Raw genomic sequence first — 19,451 nt, forward strand, 5'->3', positions numbered from 1 at the left:
AAACACATCTAAGGCCAGATCTTGGGGGATTTAGAAAATGCTACAACAGCTGAAAGTGGGTCTAGCAAGGCTCAGTGCAGCATAGGCTCTGTTCTCTATCAGACACTACACCCGGCTCCGGCAGAGGGGCTGGCTGAGGTCTTAATCAATCTCTTCCATCTCTACCTCCTGTGATCCTCTGCCATCTGGGAGCAAGCAGAGTGCTGAGTAGGGGACTCACCATGCAGTGAGGTCTCTGCTGGCAATCAGCAGTGCAGGGCATGCTGCACAGGATTCGGAGCACACAAATGCTCTGAACTGCAGATTGGAGAGTGGTTATGGGTTGACTGAAAAGGGGATACAGAGAATGCTCCTTTCCCCACTTGCAAGACCGGAGTGTAGTTTCCACAGCAATATTTGCCAAGAAGATTTGTGCCATCCCAGGGAAGGGAGTATACCCTAAGGGTTAGAGCATTAGATTAGTTTAAGGGAGTGGGACTTCAAGAGACAATTGGCCCCACTGATTATCCTCTACCATGACTCCCTGAAGCCAGCCAGCCCTACACCACCTTCCCTGTCCAGGCAGGCACCAACAGAGGGGATCAGGGCTGTTCAGGAGCATCTGGGCTTCTGCAGGCTCAGGCCTGCTCACTGACACCTGCTGAATTTCTCTGCTTCTGTCACCATAGTAACTGCAGCCCAGGGCCCTGTTGCTTGGCTTCTCCTCGCAGCTCCGACTCCTCGAACAAGATAGCTGCTTCTTTCACCTCAGCCCCCTCACTAACCTCCCACCTTGTTCCTCAGTTTGTTGTCCCACCTGACACCATGAGCCACGCTCCTGGCCCAGCCTTTGGACTCCCCATGCGGCCAGCTTTTCCCTCCTCTCCTCCTCCAGTCTAGCCAGCCTCTCCCAGAGGTCAGCCTGCACCCAGGAGGCCTGGCGGGGAATAGCAGAGAGCAGCAGATGGTGGCATTGCTCCTTACGCCCGCCTTCCAGGTGAGCTGGGGAGTAGTTCACTCTGCTGTTTCTTGAATGCAGACAAGGGGCCAGATCCTCAAGACTGGTGCCCTTGGAGCAGCCGTGTAAGCTGCCTTTACACCTCCCTGAGCCTCAGCCTGTTGGGTGCTGCTCTAGTCCTGCAGTGTAGCTTACAGCATCCTCCCAAGTCATTCCAAGGGCTTGTCTACACTCACAGTGCCGCAGTTGCATAGCTGCACCGGTGCTGCAGCGCTTAGTGAGGATGCTGTCTACGCCGATGGGAGAGCTTCCCCAAGACATGGCAGCTATATCTATGGGGGAAGCCCTCCTGTCACACAGCACTGTCTACACCGGCAGTTAGGTCAGTATAACTGCATCACTCGGGCATAGGCGCCAACTCCTTATGTGCTCCGGAAAAAAAAAAGGGTGCTCAGCAGCCCCATGGATCAGGTCCTTCCCTACCCCCCATCCCTCCCACCCACCGGTGGCCCTGCCAGTCAGCTCCTCCCTCTCTCTCCCAGCGCCTCTTGCCCACCACCATCAGCTGTTCAGCAGCATGCAGGAGATGCAGGGGCAGGGGGCAGGAGCGAGGGCAGGAAGGGGTGGAGTGGGGGGTCGAGAACTCCCCAGGAACACAGAAAGTCAGTGCCTCTGCTTAGGGATGCAGATTTTCCACACCCCTAAGCAACATAGTTATACCAACATAAGTTCCTCCAAGACTCAGTTGCACTGGCTGGCAACAGCACATGAGGATTAGCTGGACATAGCTACAGTCCCTACTCCCAGTGTGGGGCCTTGGGAGGCAGTGACATACAAGCCACTATGCTGGTCTTATCCCACCTTAGGATTCCCTCTCTTTGGGAGAATACTCATGTACCCAATTAATCCAAAACTGCCACAGGCTGGACTAGGATCTGGGTCCAAAGAATCTCTCTGATGTCAGGGGAGCGGGACAGGTGTACGCTGCAAGGCTCTAAGTGTCCCAGCTGCTGCTATGTTGGGATGCTGCACCAGGAAGAGAGCAAACTCCCATTCTGCATTGCCCTGCCTCTCCACTAAGGGCCTGTCCTAGCATGAGTTTGGGGAGAATAAGAGGATCGCTGATACCTAAACTGTATATTTGTTTGTGTTCAAACAGTGAACCTGCAATATAAATACCTCCCTGGATCCAAGGGTGCCATTGTGACCAGATCAGTGAAGGGAAGTTGATGTAGGAGACAAACAGATGAGGGGCTTCTGAAGAGCTGGGAGGAGAAGGAGCCTTTGATTGCTCTGAATGGACCCAGGAACTGGCTCCTTCCACCTCTCTAGTCTCCCCTGGGGGTTTCAAATCATGCAACTATCATTACATTAAACATTTAACTAACTACTATACTTTCTTATTGCTTTTTGTTAGCAGGATTTCCTATTCCAAAGATAGACTTTGAATCTCAGATGGAACAGGGGGAAGAGCTGGGTGTCCCAAATATCCAACCCTCATACACAGGTGAGGAATAAGTTAAACATTTACATCTCTCCTAGATTCCTCAACTGTAAGGCTAGCAGGGGCCATTATGATCCTGTAGTCTGATCCTGTATAAAGCAGGCAATAGAATTTAACCCAGTTTTTGCATCTAGCCCAGTGACTTGTGATTGAACTACAGCATCTCTTCTAGAAAGACTTCGAATCTCAATTTAAAGAATCTAAGTAATAGACAATCCACCACATCTCTTGGTAATCTGTTCTACACGTAATAAAAAAAGACAATCTGTGCCCCAGACATCTTACATTCTTTTTGGATACCAACCCTGCCACTTTGCAAGTCAGCTTTGCAAAATTCTGTTCAGCTAAGATGAGTCATATTTTTTAATATTTTGATGGTCAAGTCAAATACCATTATTTATTTCATCCTCATGATAAAAGAAGGGCAAGATTTTGTGCATGGCCTAATAAAATTTTCATGACAGTTTTGCAAGGCTGATTGACACAATATTTTTGATTTCTAGTTAGATGGTTAAATGTTAGATGGTTAAATATAACCTTAACATACAGTACATGCAGCGTGCATGAGTTAGAGAGAGCTATGAGAACCTCAGCATTTATATTTCCTGACTTCTGCGTTTAAATTCTAACCTTAATGTTGCACTAACAGTAGTCTTTAATAATGCATTGCATTTAGTATTTGTATTTAGTAACCATTTAAGGATTTTTCAAAAGTGCTCAGCATTGTAGTCACTGGTAAAATATCCACTGGATTCAATGGGAGCAGAGTTAGGAAGCTATAAATGCTTCTGAAAATCCCACCCTAAATTGTTTTTTACCCAATGTCAGCTCCTTTAAAATGTTCAGTGAAAGAAAGCTGAAATTAAAAAGGCTTCAAATCCTCGGATACATGGGCACAATTCCCAGTAAAGTATCTGAGGATAGAACTGATCCAGGTGTCTGAATGTGGGGACAGGGAGCTCAGACAAACTGTCCACTCCTCTTGTGCACAGTGTCTGCTATGCCTGGCACATGGTCCTTTCCCTCCTGTGTGCTCCTCCCTCCTCTTGTACAATCACTAGACCTCAACTTCTCCTCTAGTACATCCCAGAATTTCTCTCCTTTTTATTTTCTCTTTTGTCTCCTCTCACTTTCCCACATTTTCTATTTTTTCTTATCCCCTCCTTTCTTTGGTCCTTTTTCTCGACCCTACCCTATCCTGTCTGTCTCTTTCTGTTCTGTGTGCAATTAGATTTTTTTCTCTCTCACCTCCCCATGTGGTGTCCCCTTTTTTCTTTTGTTCATTTGCTGCTTTCTTACTCCCCCCGTCTCTCTTCTCTTGCTCACAAGTTGCCTCCCTTTCACCTTCTCACATTTTCCTTCTTCACCCCAACCTCTTTAGTCAGCTCCCATTTGATCTACCATCAAACCCTAGTGCTGTGCTGTGAAAGGATGAAGTGAAATTAACATATCCAATGAGTTAGTGCTACTGCTCTATGAGTGATCCTGTTAATTTCTTATTGCTGCTCCCTTGCAGATGGGGAGTGAATTAGCAAAGGCAGAGCAGATCTTTGGAAAATGCACCTACCAAGTCCTTGTTTCTGCCTCTGGGAAAGAGTTTTGTGGGATTTATATCCTGATTTTCAAGCTTATCAACACTATTTTTACAAACAAAAAAACCCAACAACCGTGAGCCCTTTGCAATTTCCCTTCCCAAAGTTTTCATTCTGTCAAATAAAAGACATGAATCATGTCTGAATTTTCCTTCTTTCCAGCAGATGATGGGATGGTGAGTAGAAATCAGGTGCAAAATCCTCAGCAGAAAGGCTCTGAGAGATCACTTGGGCTGTTATCGGGAAGCTCTAACAGGAATGTTTCCCTGAGGCCTGACCAGGGAAGAAACTGTCTGGTCAGCACAGGTCAGAAAGAGAGCAGAGAAACTCTGGAGAGAAGAGACAAGACACAATACCTCCAAAACACTGCAGGAGACCCAAAGGCTTCGCTGTCCAGGGCAGAACCCAGATGAGAGAGAAATCAAACGTGTGTACTGAATGTGGAAAAAGCTTCACTTGAGGCTCAGCGCTTACCCAGCATCAGAGAACCCACATGGGGGAGAGACCTTACAAATGTGCTGAGTGTGGGAAGAGCTTCCTCCGGAGTCCCGACCTCGTTCTGCATCGGAGAACCTACACAGGAGAGAGACCCTACAGATGCATGGAGTGTGGGAAGAGCTTCAGTGTCCTCTCCAACCTTATTAACTACCAGAGAATCCATGTGGGGGAGAGACCCTATAGCTGTACAGAGTGTGGGAAGAGCTTTGGCCGGAGTGCAGACCTTATTAAACATCAGAGGACCCACGCTGGGGAGAGGCCCTATAAATGCACTCAGTGCAGGAAGAGCTTCAACCAGGGCTCAGAAACATCAGCAGATCCACACAGAAGAGAAGCCCTATCAGTGTGCTGAGTGTAGGAAATGTTTCCGGCAGAGCTCGGACCTGGTCAAACACCAGAGGACTCACACGGGAGAGAAGCCCTATAAATGTACCCAGTGCGGGAAAGGGTTCGTCATCAGCTTCATCCTCACCACCCACCAGCTGGTGCACACCGGAGAGGGACCCTACCAATGCCCCAGCGACAGGAGAAGCATCAGAGAGCACTCTGGACTGATTGGCCACCGGGCAGAGAAGTCCTACCAGTGTGCTGAGTGCTGGAAAACCTTTGCTCAGACCTCGACCCTGGTTAGACACCAGATCACCCACACGGGACAGAGACCTTACAAATGTCCGGACTGTGGGAAGGGCTTCAGCCGCAGCTTCAACCTCCTCCAGCACCACAGGACCCACGCAGGGGAGAGACTCTACCGCTGCACCAGCTGCGGGAAGAGCTTCGGGATGAGCTCGCACCTCGTCAAGCATTGGAGAACCCATACTGGAGGGAGACCCTACCAGTGTGCTGACTGCGGGCAGTGCTTCGTCGAGTGCTCCAACCTCCACAGTCACCAGAGGAGCCACGCCGGGGAGGAGCCCCACAGCTGTGCCGAGGGTGGGAAGGGATTCAGTCGGAACGCCACCCTTCACAGCCACCAGAGCATCCACCGGGGAGAGAAACCTTCCCAGTGCACCCAATGGGAGGAGTGGTAGATACGCTGGAGGGGAGGGATAGGATACAGAAGGACCTAGACAAATTGGAGGATTGGGCCAAAAGAAATCTGATGAGGTTCAATAAGGATAAGTGCAGGGTCCTGCACTTAGGATGGAAGAACCCAATGCACAGCTACAGACTAGGGACCGAATGGCTAGGCAGCAGTTCTGCGGAAAAGGACCTAGGGGTGACAGTGGATGAGAAGCTGGATATGAGTCAGCAGTGTGCCCTTGTTGCCAAGAAGGCCAATGGCATTTTGGGATGTATAAGTAGGGGCATAGCGAGCAGATCGAGGGACGTGATCGTCCCCTCTATTCGACATTGGTGAGGCCTCATCTGGAGTACTGTGTCCAGTTTTGGGCCCCACACTACAAGAAGGATGTGGATAAATTGGAGAGAGTCCAGCGAAGGGCAACAAAAATGATTAGGGGTCTAGAACACATGACTTATGAGGAGAGGCTGAGGGAGCTGGGATTGTTTAGTCTGCAGAAGAGAAGAATGAGGGGGGATTTGTTAGCTGCTTTCAACTACCTGAAAGGGGGTTCCAAAGAGGATGGCTCTAGACTGTTCTCAATGGTAGCAGATGACAGAACGAGGAGTAATGGTCTCAAGTTGCAGTGGGGGAGGTTTAGATTGGATATTAGGAAAAACTTTTTCACTAAGAGGGTGGTGAAACACTGGAATGCGTTACCTAGGGAGGTGGTAGAATCTCCTTCCTTAGAGGTTTTTAAGGTCAGGCTTGACAAAGCCCTGGCTGGGATGATTTAACTGGGAATTGGTCCTGCTTCGAGCAGGGGGTTGGACTAGATGACCTTCAGGGGTCCCTTCCAACCCTGATATTCTATGATTCTATGATTCTAATGCGGGGAGAGCTTCCGATACCAGCCACAGTTCAGACAGCACCAGAGACTGCAACCAGCTGCTGGGCACAGAGCCTTGCAGGACTGGGGGTGGGGCAGTGCTGGGCAGTGGAGTAAGGGTGTGTGTGAAAAGGAGATGAACTAGTCAGGAATCAATGAGCTGGCAAGAACCAGAACAGGAAGGAATCAGGCAATGGGAGGAGTGATCATCTGGAGGCTGTGGGGAGGGATGAGATTAAATGGAGTCACATGGTGCAGCTGAGATCTGTAGACCCAGATTTCCCAAAATTACCTTGGATTTTGAGTGCCCAGCTCAAGACACCCAGAAGATGATTTTCAGAAGTACCAGACCCTAGCAACTGCAAGGCAATGGGAGCTGCAGGAGTTCAGCACCTCTGAAATTCAGACACCGGGTGTCACAGGTTAGGCATCCAGTATTCGAAGAGAACACTTTTGAAAATGTCTGCTTTGATAAATGTGCTTGCAAGTCTCAGTGGTTAACCTGACATAGAAATGTGTTCCCTACACTTGACCCAGGACTTAACACCAAACTTTCAAAGGAGGACTCTGGTTTGATCAGAAGATCCTGCCTGCTTGAGCTTTGTCTACCCTGTAGAAATTTGGCATCCTTGCCACTCTTTGGATCCCACAGCGCTCCTGTAGCACACCATGCCTTCACAAACAAAATTACTCCCAACAGTTCACAAGCTCAGTTCACACAGACATTTGGATTGCACTTGACCTGAGCAAGGCTAATGCCATGGCATCTGCCGCTGTCCCATTCTCCATCAATACAGTACAAGTGTAGGCAGCAAGTACCGGTGTAATAGCCTCCACAATGCACACTGCCCTCTGCTTCTCTCCCACGCTGCACCAGGCATTGGTCAGGCAGCCTGTTCAGCCTAGTCTCTGTACTCTGCTGGCTCAGGTCAAACTCCCCGAAGCCCCTTACCTATCCAAAGAGTCCTGCACACACCCAACATCTCATTGCACACGGTTTCTCATCCCTATCCCTTCTTTGTGATTGCTGTGTTAGCAAGCCAATTTCAGGGCATAGCTCAAGAAGACGCCACTACATGAAAGGACCCTCCAGGGAAACTGTTCAAAGCTTTATATTGAACGCAACCTCCCACTGAAGCCTTTTCGTTAAATGACAAGTTTACACAGCCAGTCCTTGCTTTACAGAAGCTGTATTTAAGTATAGTCTTTCTACACCTCCCTAGAGATACAGCATGGCCCAGTGGTTAAAACACAGACTTGGGAGCCAGGGTCTGCCACTGATTTGCTATGTGGCCTTGGAAAGCTCACTTCAACTCTGGGGCTCAGTTTCCCCATCTGTTAAATGGGGTTAATATTGACCTACCTCTCAATGTGTTGTGCAGATTAATTCATTTTTTGTAAAGCACTTTTGAGCTCCTTAGACGGAAGGTGCTGTGGACAAACAAGGTATTATAATGGACATTCATTTGCATCCTGTGTGGAAGGCACTGCTGATTAGCCCTGCAATCCCCTCAGGGCTGGTAGGCTTTCATTAAAAAAATAAAAGTAAAGAACTTTGCTCTATGCCAGAAGTGAGTCTCCAAGGGCAGAGGGGACAGTATGGGTAAAGGCAGGGCAGGGAAGAGTGCAAGTGCAAATGACAAGGAGTGTGTGCATCTGAGGATACGTCAGACCCTTTTGCTCCATTTTTGGCAAGCTACACAGGACTCTCTTTCTCTTGCTTCTCTAGCTAGGATTGGGACCCCAAGGTGAGGCATTCAGGGAAATTCCTTTACAGGTGACCTGCAAAGGAAAAAATTGGGCTTGTGCCTTCTTTTGCCTCTCTGTGGTGGAGGAAGGAGCCCCCCCAAAGAAGCATTTTTACATTAGAGATTCATGTCTTGTCTATCCTGCAAGCCTCTATGGTGGCTGAAGGACTGGTGCCTTAATTATTTATATCCAGTCTAAAGTACCTACTACCCTAGTGATTAGAGCATTGACCTGGGAGATCTGTGTTCAAGTCCCTGCTCCAAATCAGGCAGAGTCAGGACTTGAATACAGCTCTCCAGAATCCCAGCTATTCTAGACACACACACCATCTCTCTCTGTCTCTCACTCCTGGCTGACTTTTGTGTGAGGCCCAATGCAGTAGGTGTGCTCTGAGAAAGCCTCCTGGGTCAGCCCCAGGGGTAAGACAGGTAGGGGAATGCCTCATTTGAGAATCCTGAGCTAGGGCTCCAAGCAGCTCATGAGCTATGGAACAGCATCAGGACTTAGGTGGCTTTGCACATGTCGCTGGCACAAACATAGGTGCCTAAAGGATAGGGTGGTAGCTCAATGGCAGTTCTGAGGGTGCTACTAACGCCTTAATGTTGGACTTAGGTGCCTAAAGAAGCAGTTAGGCACCTACGTACTTTGTGAATCTAGCCCTTACTGTGTTAATGACCAGAACTCAGCAGATCAGGAAGCCTCCAGCCAGACTAAATTTACAGAAGAAAAACTGTAGCCATATTTTATTTTATTGTTCATGGGATTTTTTTTTTTTTTTATCTTTAGCGAAACCTGCAATTTCAGAGCAGGGGAAGGAGAGTGATGTAGAATACATGATGCACACCAAAAGATTAGCCAACTCTCAGGAATGGTTACAGCTGTAACAGTAAGTACTTGGAGTCAGTGGAAACTAACTCCTGATATGAATATACCCATTGTAATGCTGGCCCAGGTAAAGTGAGTGGAGCCAGGAAAGAAAGTGCAGTCTCTTACCAACCCTATGGTGTGGTGTGTCACGTGTTTATTATGACAATATTCTTCTCTTGAGATTATTAGTAAGCTGATGCCAGTACTCATGATGCAATGCTGCTAGCTTGTGTTTCCTTGGATGTGCACGTTGTTCTCAGTGTTCTGGTACAGTGCTCTGTGGGCGGAGTCCTGGAAAAAGCCAGTAATTTGAATTGAATTTAGCTCTTCATAAACAGCAGTGGTTTTCTTTTCATTCTCCTCCACTCTCTCATTAACAGCTGCCCTCTCTCATTAAGGAACATAGAGTGTACCCAATATTTTGACCACGTTTCATTTTGTTACTCCCAATAATTGGGACAGTCTTAATCTTGAATTCATCTTAATTGGGATATTTAACAGGGACCCTAATTAAACTGAGTTGGCAGTGACTGCTGCTTATTTGGCTGCCTGCAGGTGATGAAGTGATTCTTCTAGAATATAAGGATATCATGCCCCTCTGATGCTCAGGGGTTGGATTGTGTTTCCCCTCCAAAGACTTCTGCTGTTTGGTTTAACAACACAGACTGCCTTAATAGCCATCCCTGCCCTGGCCTTTTCAAACATTCTGCAAAGTTAGTTCTCTTCAGGCTTCTGATAGAAATGATGTGGCCCTACACTTCTCTAGCTTAGTTGCAATTTAACTCCTTTTAAGCCACTTGTCCTTAGCAGCTCAATGTAACTCCTAATTCTTGAGTAAACCAACAGGTTTGACACAAACTGGACAATCACTGCAAGTACAAAATGGCACTCTCTCTTGATTAGGAAGCTGTACTAAATCAGGATGATAGACTGTCTGGAGCTTCTGGATTATAAAGATTCTGCTGCACGAGCATTTATTTTACAACTGTTTACAAAGACCAGGCTAAATCACATAGCATCAAAAATGGTGAAAATAAATATATTTAGATGTAAGTAGGGCTAAATTTTCAGTGGTTTTGAGCACCCACACCTGCCAGTGGTTTCATCTGGAACTGGGTGTTTGGCACTTCAAAACATCAAGCCCAGGACCTCAATCCTGCAAACATATATGCATGTTTTCAATTGACTACTGTGGGTAGTCCTAGGAGTCGAGTCAAGCACATGCATAAATTTCTGGAGAACCTGGGCATAAGAATGTATTCCTAGAACCTAATTACTCTGGCCTAAATCTTCCTACAAGAGCATAGACCATTTTGTTTATTTAGGGAGGTAGAGTTAAACAATAATAAAATAACAGTCATTGACTGTAGGTTTAATGAGCAGTTTTGTACTGTGGTGGTTTGTCCACTTTTAATTAAGTGAAATAAACAAGCTTCTGTTCCAAACCCAGTGTTTATGAATGCAATCCATAACTTATTTATTTGTTATTGGGGGATTAAAGCCCCCACCACCCTGCATTGTTTACACTCATGTACTAAGACTAAGATTATTAGAGGCTAGAAACACAAGACCATGAAGAGCATCACAGCAATCTGGACAGCAAAGATCTTTCTCTTTCAAGAAACAGCATTCCTTGTCACTGATTCTTGGAGGTCTGGAGAGAGGCGACAACTTCTAACTGCCCTCCAAACTGCCTCTTATTTCTCTTGGAAAACTTGGGGGGGAGGGGGGTTAAATTCCCTCTCTGCTCTGAGAAGGATATTGTTTTTTTGAAACGTCAGGATACACACAGAGAATAGCTTCTGATTTGTAATTAAGAAGGATACATTTATTTTCAACAATACTTTGTGATCCTTGCATAGAAGTACAAAGCATGGTGATAAATGGTTGAGACCTTTGGTGTGATACCCCAAATAAAATAAGCACAAAGCCTGGGATTTTCATTAGACACTAAGGGACTAGGGGCTCAGATCTTTAATTGACACTGTAATTCACTGGCACCTGAACACCTAACTCCCTTAGCCTCTTGAAAATCCAAGGCAAAGAGGTTCTCTGAGTCCCATAGCTTAGAAGTGATTTTCCCTCTTCCTCGTCTCTCCCCCTCCCCCCAAAATGAGACTATATATTGTCCCCTAGCAACAGGCCAAACATGCTCCATTTGAAGTGGAAACAACATTGTTTGAAAATTGGAGGGGAGGTGTGCAAAACTAGGATTCCAACAGGAAACAAGTCTCACCTTCTTTTAGCACACTGGACAGGCTGCTGCATCTCCATACTGATGGCTACCCAGCGCTAGCATCTTTAAATGGTATCCCACCCCTAAGTGAAGAGTCTGCGCAGGGTATGCCGAAAGATCACAGATTTACGGCCCAATCCTACTCTAAGTCCTTGATAAAAATGCTGACTTCAGTGAAAGCAGGATCAGGCCCTTCTGCTGGATTGGATGCAGATAACATGGCAACCTGGGGTTTTGTCCAGAAACACTGAATTTCAAGGAGTCAAACTGATGAAACGTTTAGCTGGATCTCAGAACTACACATCTGATTAGTGCTACCTTTACCCTGCAGTATGTATTCAGTGAGAAAACCACTGAATAATCTACTGCTTGCAGCTAATATGTTATAGTTAGAAAATGCAAATAACTGACACCTGCTACAGGGCAGGGGTGATGAAAACAAGTCTGGCATGTAACTAAAAAGAAAAAAAACAGAGTTATGCTAATGACCAAGACTTAATGTTCCCTAACAACATTTCTTGGGAGACATTTTTATGTTTCCAATTTAGAGATGAGCTTGAGCCAAAACCCTGTATCTTAATATCCAAGATCTCAGAATCTAAAATGAGATCAGAATCTGAATTTTGCAAATAACCCTTATCTTTACAATGGGCTGAACCAAAACCTTGGATCATCTGAACATGCCTACACTTTGAAGGCTTTGAAATCTAGGTGTAAATCCCATTTCTACTTTAATTCATAATAGTATAAACCTTTACCCTCTGAAATGAATTGCCTGAGCAATAGTGTAACCTTTTACTACTTCTACTCTTCTAAAATCCTTCATGAGACTTTGTGGTGGTGCGTGGTTTTGCTGGAGAAAAAAGGCTACATTAAATACTTTGCAAATATTTTCAAACGGAGCTAATTTAAATCTGGTAATCACAAAAGATATTCAGTTTAATTAAACTTTTCATCAAACAGTCTAATGGGCAATGAGACTTGGTACTACTTTGAAAACATGAGGATTTTTCTTTTCAAGATAATGGAAGTTGAAGAAACAGACAGAAGTCAGAATTTCAAATCACAGTATTTTTAATTACTTATTAGTTGTCTTCAGACTCTGCAGAAACATTCTTTGTTGTCTTCAGAGTCAACATGGCAATTTTCACGCCATGATACTGAGGGGCTAAAGTGATGCTTGGTTGTAACCTTACCTATGAAGAGGTTAATGCAAAGGTTTATGAGAGCCACCAGATGGCGCTTCATCCCAATGCTAGATTACAGAAACATGGGATGTTCAAGGTCACACAGAGAGAAAAGAAATTTCATGATCTCTCCTTCTATACCACATCTGGAAATGCTGTGATGCCACCTTGTGTGAAGCATATAAAACAGAGCCAGGCAAACCTGTTTAAATCAAGGAGATCCTTTGCCTAAATCATGAAAAACCTCAAACATTTTTTCGCCTTTAAAAAATCCAGGCTTTTTTTTTTTTTTTGCTGCTGCCTTTGTGGGGCTGCAAGTTCCTGCCGCTCTGAGTGGCATGGTAAGGGGGCGGCGCACGTGCGGCAGTGGGAGGGTTGGGTAAGGGGTCCTGGGGAGCAGTCAGGGGACAGGAAGCAGGGGGCGGTTGGGCGAAGGTTCTGGGATGGTCAGGGAAGAGGGGGGGTTGGATAGGGCGTGGGAGTCCCGGGGGGCCTGTCAGGGGCCAGGGGTGTGGATAGGTCAGGGCAGTCAGGGTACAGGGAGCGGGGAGGTTGGATAGGGGGTGGGATCCCGGGGGGGGCAGTGGGTCCCAGGAGGGGGCAATGGGGGATGGGAAGTGGGAGGGGGCAAAGGTGGGGGCCAGGCTATTTCGGGGGCACAGCCTTCCTTACCCGGCCCTCCATACAGTTTCGCACCCCGATGTGGCCCTCGGGCCAAAAAGTTTGCCCTCCCCTGGTATAGCTCATAAAAGTGAATTTGTTCTCATGAGATTTCCAGCCTATGTTTATAGATCCAATAGGAGAGTAAACAGATGGTCCCCAACCACAAAATCTGGATCTGGATACAGCTTTTCTAAGGTTTAGAGCTGGGCTTTTGGTTCAGCTCATGATAGAAAATGGGGACAGAAATGAAGTTTGGATCAAGATTTGACTTTCCCCAAAGTTCAAGAAAGATAAATCTGAGGTTTTGGTTTGGGCCCATCAGCACTTTACAAACATTATCTAAGCTTACAATTTTCCTGTGAGACAGATCAGTATATACTATCCCCATTTTGTCATTGGGAAAACAGAAACAGAGAGATGATGTGACTTGCCCAAGGTCCCACAGCAAATGTATGGCAAAAGCAGGAACTGAACACAGTTCTCTTGACTCCAGATCTAATCTGTGGATAATGCTGACTCTCAGTGGATATGCATCCACACATGTAGCTGCTTGTCAAATCAAGTTCCGAACATTCTATGGTTTCTCAGCATTAATTTAAAACATGCAGGGGAGGGAGGGGAGGAATTAATACATTTGGTTATGAGAAAGAACAAATGAATCCAGACTATTAGGGAGAAGGGAGGGTGCAAGAGGCTCAAACAAGCAAAATAAAAGCATTTGCATTAGGGCTGTCAAGCAATTAAAAAAATTAATCGCAATGTTAAACAATAATAGAATACCATTTATTTAAATATTTTTGGATGTTTTCTACATTTTCAATATATTGATCTCAGTTACAACACGGAATACAAAGTGTATAGTGCTCCCTTTATATTTATTTTTGATTACAAGTATTTGAACTGTAAAAAAAAAGAAATAGTATTTTTCAATTCACCAAATACAAGTACTGTAGTGTAATCTCTTTGTCATAAAAGTTGAACTTACAAATGTAGAATTATGTATAAAAAAACCTGCATTGAAAAATAAAATAATGTAAAATTTTAGAGCCTGCAAGTCCACTCAGTCCTACTTCTTGTTCAGCCAATCACTCAAACAAACAAGTTTGGTTGCATTTGCAGGAGATAATGCTGCCCACATCTTGTTTACAATGTCACCTGAAAGTGAGAACAGGCGTTCGCGTGGCACTGTTGTAGCTGGCATTGCAAGATATTTATGTGCCAGATGCGCTAAAGATTCGTATGTCCCTTCATGCTTCAACCACCGTTCCAGGGGACATGCATCCAAGCTAATGACAGATTCTGCTCCATAACAATCCAAAGCAGTGCAGACCGATGCATGTTCATTTTCATTATCTGAGTCAGATGCCACCAGCAGAAGGTTGATTTTCTTTTTTGGTGGTTTGGGTTCTGTAGTTTCCACATCAGAGTGTTGCTCTTTAAGACTTCTGAAAACGTGCTCCACATCTCATCCCTCTCAGATTTTGGATGGCACTTCAGATTCTTAAAGCTTGGGTCGAGTGCTGTATCTATCCTTAGAAATCTCACATTGGTACCTTCTTTGCATTTTGTGAACTCTGCAGTTAAAGTGTTCTTAAAATGAACATGTGCTGGGTCATCATCCGAAACTGCTATAACATGAAATATATGGCAGAATGCGGGTAAAACAGAGCAGGGGACATACAATTCTCCCCCAAGGAGTTCAGTCACAAATTTAATTAACTCATTATTTTTTTAACGAGCATCATCAGCATGGAAGCATGTCCTCTGGAATGGCAACCAAAGCATGAAGAGGCATACGAATGTTTAGCATATCTGGTACATAAATACCTTTCAATGCCAGCTACAAAAGTGCCTTGCAAATGCCTGTTCTCATTTCCTGGTGACATTGTAAATAAGAAGAGAGCAGCATTATCTTCTGTAAATGTAAACAAACTTGTTTGTCTTAGTGATTGGCTGAACAAGAAGTAGGACTGAGTGGACTTGTAGGCTCTAAGTTTTACATTGTTTTGGTTTTTTTTAGAGTGCAGTTATGTGACAAAAAAAATCTACATTTGTAAGGTACACTTTCACAATAAAGAGATTGCACTACAGTACTTGTATGAGGTGAATTGAAAAATACTATTTCGTTTTTTACAGTGCAAATATTTGTATTCAAAAATAATATATACTTTGATTTCAATTACAACACAGAATACAATATATATGAAAATGTAGAAAAACATCCAAAATATTTAATAATTTCAATTGGTATTCTATTGTTTAAGAGTTCAATTAAAACTGTGATTAATCGCGATTAATTTTTTTAATAGCGATTAATTTTTTTGAATTAATCGCATGAGTTAACTGCGATTAATCGACAGCCCGAATTTGCAACAATAAAACCAGTGCAAAAGAAGTCTGCAGGCCTACAAAAAATAAGCAAATATGCCTTATGTGTAGACTAAAGCAAAGTTGCTTTGGTTCTTGAGAAAAAGGGAACAAATTAGTTACCTACAGGATAATCAGGGCAGATTGACGTTAGTTTTTCCTGCTTTAAAATTTTGACAAATGGATAGAGTTGGATAAGAAGGGTGTATGAGAAAAAAATAATAAATGTTCTGTTATTTTTCCCCATTATCTTTGGCATTATTTCTTTTTTTTTCTTTTGAAAATAACCTCAGTGTGTAGAGAAGAGCACAGGAGCAGTAACAAAAGCTGAGTGCATTTAAACAGAACAACTCGCTCCTGGCATACTGGGAGAAAAAAGATTGCCATGTACATGAGCAATGCATAACCCATGAATACAATAACAAGTGGATTAAGTACCATGACTGGATTTTCAAAGAGGCTTATGGGAATCAATGGCAGTGGGGCACACAGGCTGCAATCCACAAAAGTACTTAAGCACCTAAGGTCTATTTTTAGGGATCACTGCGATCCACAGAACAGCAGCCTGGTTGCTGCCTCATCTCACTTGGAGCCTAATTTTTTTCCTCTGGGCGTGTATACCTCAGCATCACTCCAGGCACCTATCTCCTGCCTCAGCATGCGCGCTACTGCCTCGTGGTAGGCACCCAGACACCTTTCTCCGGCCTAGGCCCCAGAGCAATTAACAAGCTGGGAAAGATGTTATATAGGTATTCGACTGTCTAAGTCACAGGGGGAGCAGATCCAGTAGGCAGCCACTGAGTCTGCCCTACTGGATCGACCTCTTCAGGCAAGTTCACACAAAACAGCCAGGGGAGGGTCTTCTAATAACTGTTAGCTAGGGCCCTCACCTAGGGTAAGGGAGAGCCTGGTTCAAGTCCCTCCCACTTCCTGAGCGGGAGAAGGGATTTGAACAGGCCTCAGTCAATCCTCAAGTGAGTGTCCCAATCACTAGGCTATAGACTATTCTGAGGCGGGCTGCCTCAACCTCTCATACTGAAGTTGCTTCCCTTTAATTAAGCAAGGGAATACATAAATATTAACTGAGCCAAAGCAAAAGTTAGAATGACTCTGTCTCCTAGTGGTTAGGGTGCTGAGTTGAGAGGTGGCTGATCCCTATTCAAATCCCTTCTCCCCTTCAGGAGGACAGGGGACTTGAACTGGGTCTGTCCCACATTCTGCATAAGTACGTGAGAGTAAAGGTTATGAGGGAGCTCCTCCTCCTTTCTTTCCACCCCTAGCCATTTTGTTTCAGGCCCTGCATACACCTTAGCTGGCCAAATGTCTATCTTCTCCCCTTTGGTGGGTTTTTAGCAGATGTGAGCACCACGCTGCAGCCTGGACTTAGGCACCTATCTTCAGAACAGGAGTTGGGGCTTAGCACACGCACCTCTCTCATTACCATCTCCCATTGGCTAGCTTAGGGGGCTCCGCTCCTAGCATGCTGGCTTTGTGGATTGCATTGTAAGGCACCTACCTCTCTCATTCACTGCACAGGGAACCTAAAGCCTAACTCAGGCTTTATAGATCCTAGTGTCGTTTCTGTGATTTTCTAGGAACCTAAAAGTTAGGCATCATGACACACAGCATTGCAATGCCTAAGTCCCTTTGTGTAGCTCAGTGGGGGGGAGGGATAGCTCAGTGGTTTGAGCATTGGCCTGCTAAACCCAGGGTTGTGAGTTCAATCCTTGAGGAGGCCATTTAGGGATCTGGGTCAAAAATTGGGGATTGGTCCTGCTTTGAGCAGGGGGTTGGACTAGATGACCTCCTGAGGTCCCTTCCAACTCTGATATTCTGTGTGATTCTGTGTGTGATCTCACCCTAAGGTCACTTTGAAGCCCCAGCCCATACTCAGTATTTACTATTGCACTATGGTGGCTTGCTTGAAGTGTGAGTCCCTCCTAAGCACAGTGCAGTTGTACAGGTGTAACTGAGGGCCCAATTTGAAGCCGGTTGGGCTATACAGGTCTGAGGGAGGAGATAATTTGGAGCTGATTGGATTGCACAGCTGTGACTGAGTGTATAAATGAGAGATAATGAGCTAGCTTGACTGTTACTAAGGGCCTGATTTGGCTTGCAGGATCTTTATGATGGAGAAGGAGCATGGTGGTTGACTTTCAGAATGCATGAAGAGTTTACAGATGTGGTAGCTAAGGGAAAACAAATTTTTACTTATAAAGTGGGCAGATTTAACCTAAAATTCTTGAGAGACAATAAACATTAAGTCCCCTACAGAGTTGCTTTTTTAGACCAAAACTTTACTTCTAAAAGGAACCTGTTAATTTAAAGTTCATCCTTTAAAACCCATTGCCTTCTCTCTGTTACTAATAACACCTTAGCTTCTAGGTCCTTTCCATGGCATACCTCATTAGGTTTCTTTTTAATATATCTCTGTGTGGGTGATGAAAATCTATGAAGTGAATTTCCTTTTTTGTTTTTAGTTATTTCCACTTCAAGGTTCTTAGCGCAACAAGACTGGGGTTGCAAATGCTGCTGCAGAACGCTTATATGTTCCAAAACTATGTTCTGCATGGATTTTTAAAATATTAATGGAAACTTTCCTATTTTGGTCTCTTTTTTTAACTGTTTTGGGGCCAAATCTAAGCTGACAGTGTTCCCTTAAGTGGAAGATTGAAGGTTTAACTAAGGATAGCAAAGAAAAGAGGGGAGTGGGAACAGAGAAGACAGGAGCCAAAGAAGAGATTGAACAAAAGGCTAGAACAGTAGAGGAGTGATGTAGGTGAATGCCTCTCAAGGCCCCAACATGGGCTGCCAAGCATAACAAAGGCCTAGAATGAGAGTCACACAAAATTATTTATGCAGGAAACTTGAAAGGATGTGGGATTGATTCCTTTAGGATCAGCAACGCTTTCTATAACCTCAACATGATCCTTTATTTCTGATGCCAGTCATTTTAAATAATAAAAAGGAGAGAACATAAGATGTGTGTGGAATGTAGGGAACTTTGAACTGTCCCCCAGAATGAGGGACATTTGAGAGAGAGTGGTACATGAGATCTATGGGCTCAGGGGCTCAGATCTTCACCCCCCGTTCTATTGTTTACTACAAGGTGAAAGAATCAGAACAGTGGTAAGGGGCCCTAAAAACCCCATATCCAGCTGAGAGAAGATTCTCCTGGCCCAGCCACTGCAGAAGTCAGCCATAAGTTTGTCCTTCAAAGCCCCACTCAGATGTCCTGGCCTACCAGAACCTCAGCACTGCAGAGATTCTGGGTCATGCTGTAGCCAGTTGGGATTGTTACCCAGGGTTTTCAGAACCCAAAGCAGTGGTAACTTAACTATTTCACTCCAGGCGGTGTCAGGAATAAATCAGTGGAAACACAGCAATTCCCTCTGATGAAAGATTAACACAAGTAAGTGAGTTAAAACTACAATTTATTAGATTCAAGCACACACAGACATAAGCAATAGGTTTAGAACATCCCAAATAATTACCTAGAATCTGAGATGGTATTGAGTAATTTACAGCAGGTCCATGATGGTTGGTCGCCTCCCGGCCAGGGAGTATAATGTCAGGAAAACGATTCTCAGGATAGCTTCAGAGAACTGTTCCAAAGTGCACTCTATTACCTAATCTTTTGTAACTAATTTTTATGAAACACATAGCTCAGTAATGACCCCTACTGTGTCATCACTTCTCCTAACTTCAATAAACTACTGACCAACAAACATCCCTAACAATCTTAGTCATAATAAGCTTCTATATCAAAGGCACCCAAAACTCAAGGTTTCAATCCACCTATTTTCTTTCAGTCTCAATTTGTTGACGCTTTTTCTCCCCTCCTCCTATTCTGATAGCAGAAACAGCAGGCATGCAGCTAGCATTTTACTTTGCCTCCAAAAGCCCTGCTTGTTCAAATGAACCCTTAACTCTGTGGTGTTCTGTTTTATTACTTCATGGTG

The 19,451-nt window shown here is 44.8% G+C and overlaps 2 protein-coding genes across 2 annotated transcripts in view; both read left to right on the plus strand.

Annotated features, from left to right (window-relative positions):
- Positions 1-5,559, plus strand: part of LOC144264405 (uncharacterized) — a 71,561-nt gene extending 66,002 nt beyond the window's left edge. The window contains 2 exon segments of the mRNA XM_077816195.1: positions 4,448-4,834; positions 4,836-5,559. Of these exon segments, the coding sequence (XP_077672321.1) occupies positions 4,448-4,834; positions 4,836-5,559 (1,111 nt within the window).
- MAEL (maelstrom spermatogenic transposon silencer) overlaps positions 1-19,451 on the plus strand; it is a 114,984-nt gene that overhangs the window by 9,311 nt on the left and 86,222 nt on the right. The window contains exon 2 of the mRNA XM_077820268.1: positions 8,956-9,055. The gene's annotated coding sequence lies outside the window, so the exon portion shown is untranslated. The remainder of the gene's footprint in view (positions 1-8,955; positions 9,056-19,451) is intronic.

The sequence above is a fragment of the Eretmochelys imbricata genome, chromosome 1, assembly GCF_965152235.1.
Source record: "Eretmochelys imbricata isolate rEreImb1 chromosome 1, rEreImb1.hap1, whole genome shotgun sequence".
In the NCBI taxonomy this organism is placed as follows: domain Eukaryota; kingdom Metazoa; phylum Chordata; order Testudines; family Cheloniidae; genus Eretmochelys; species Eretmochelys imbricata.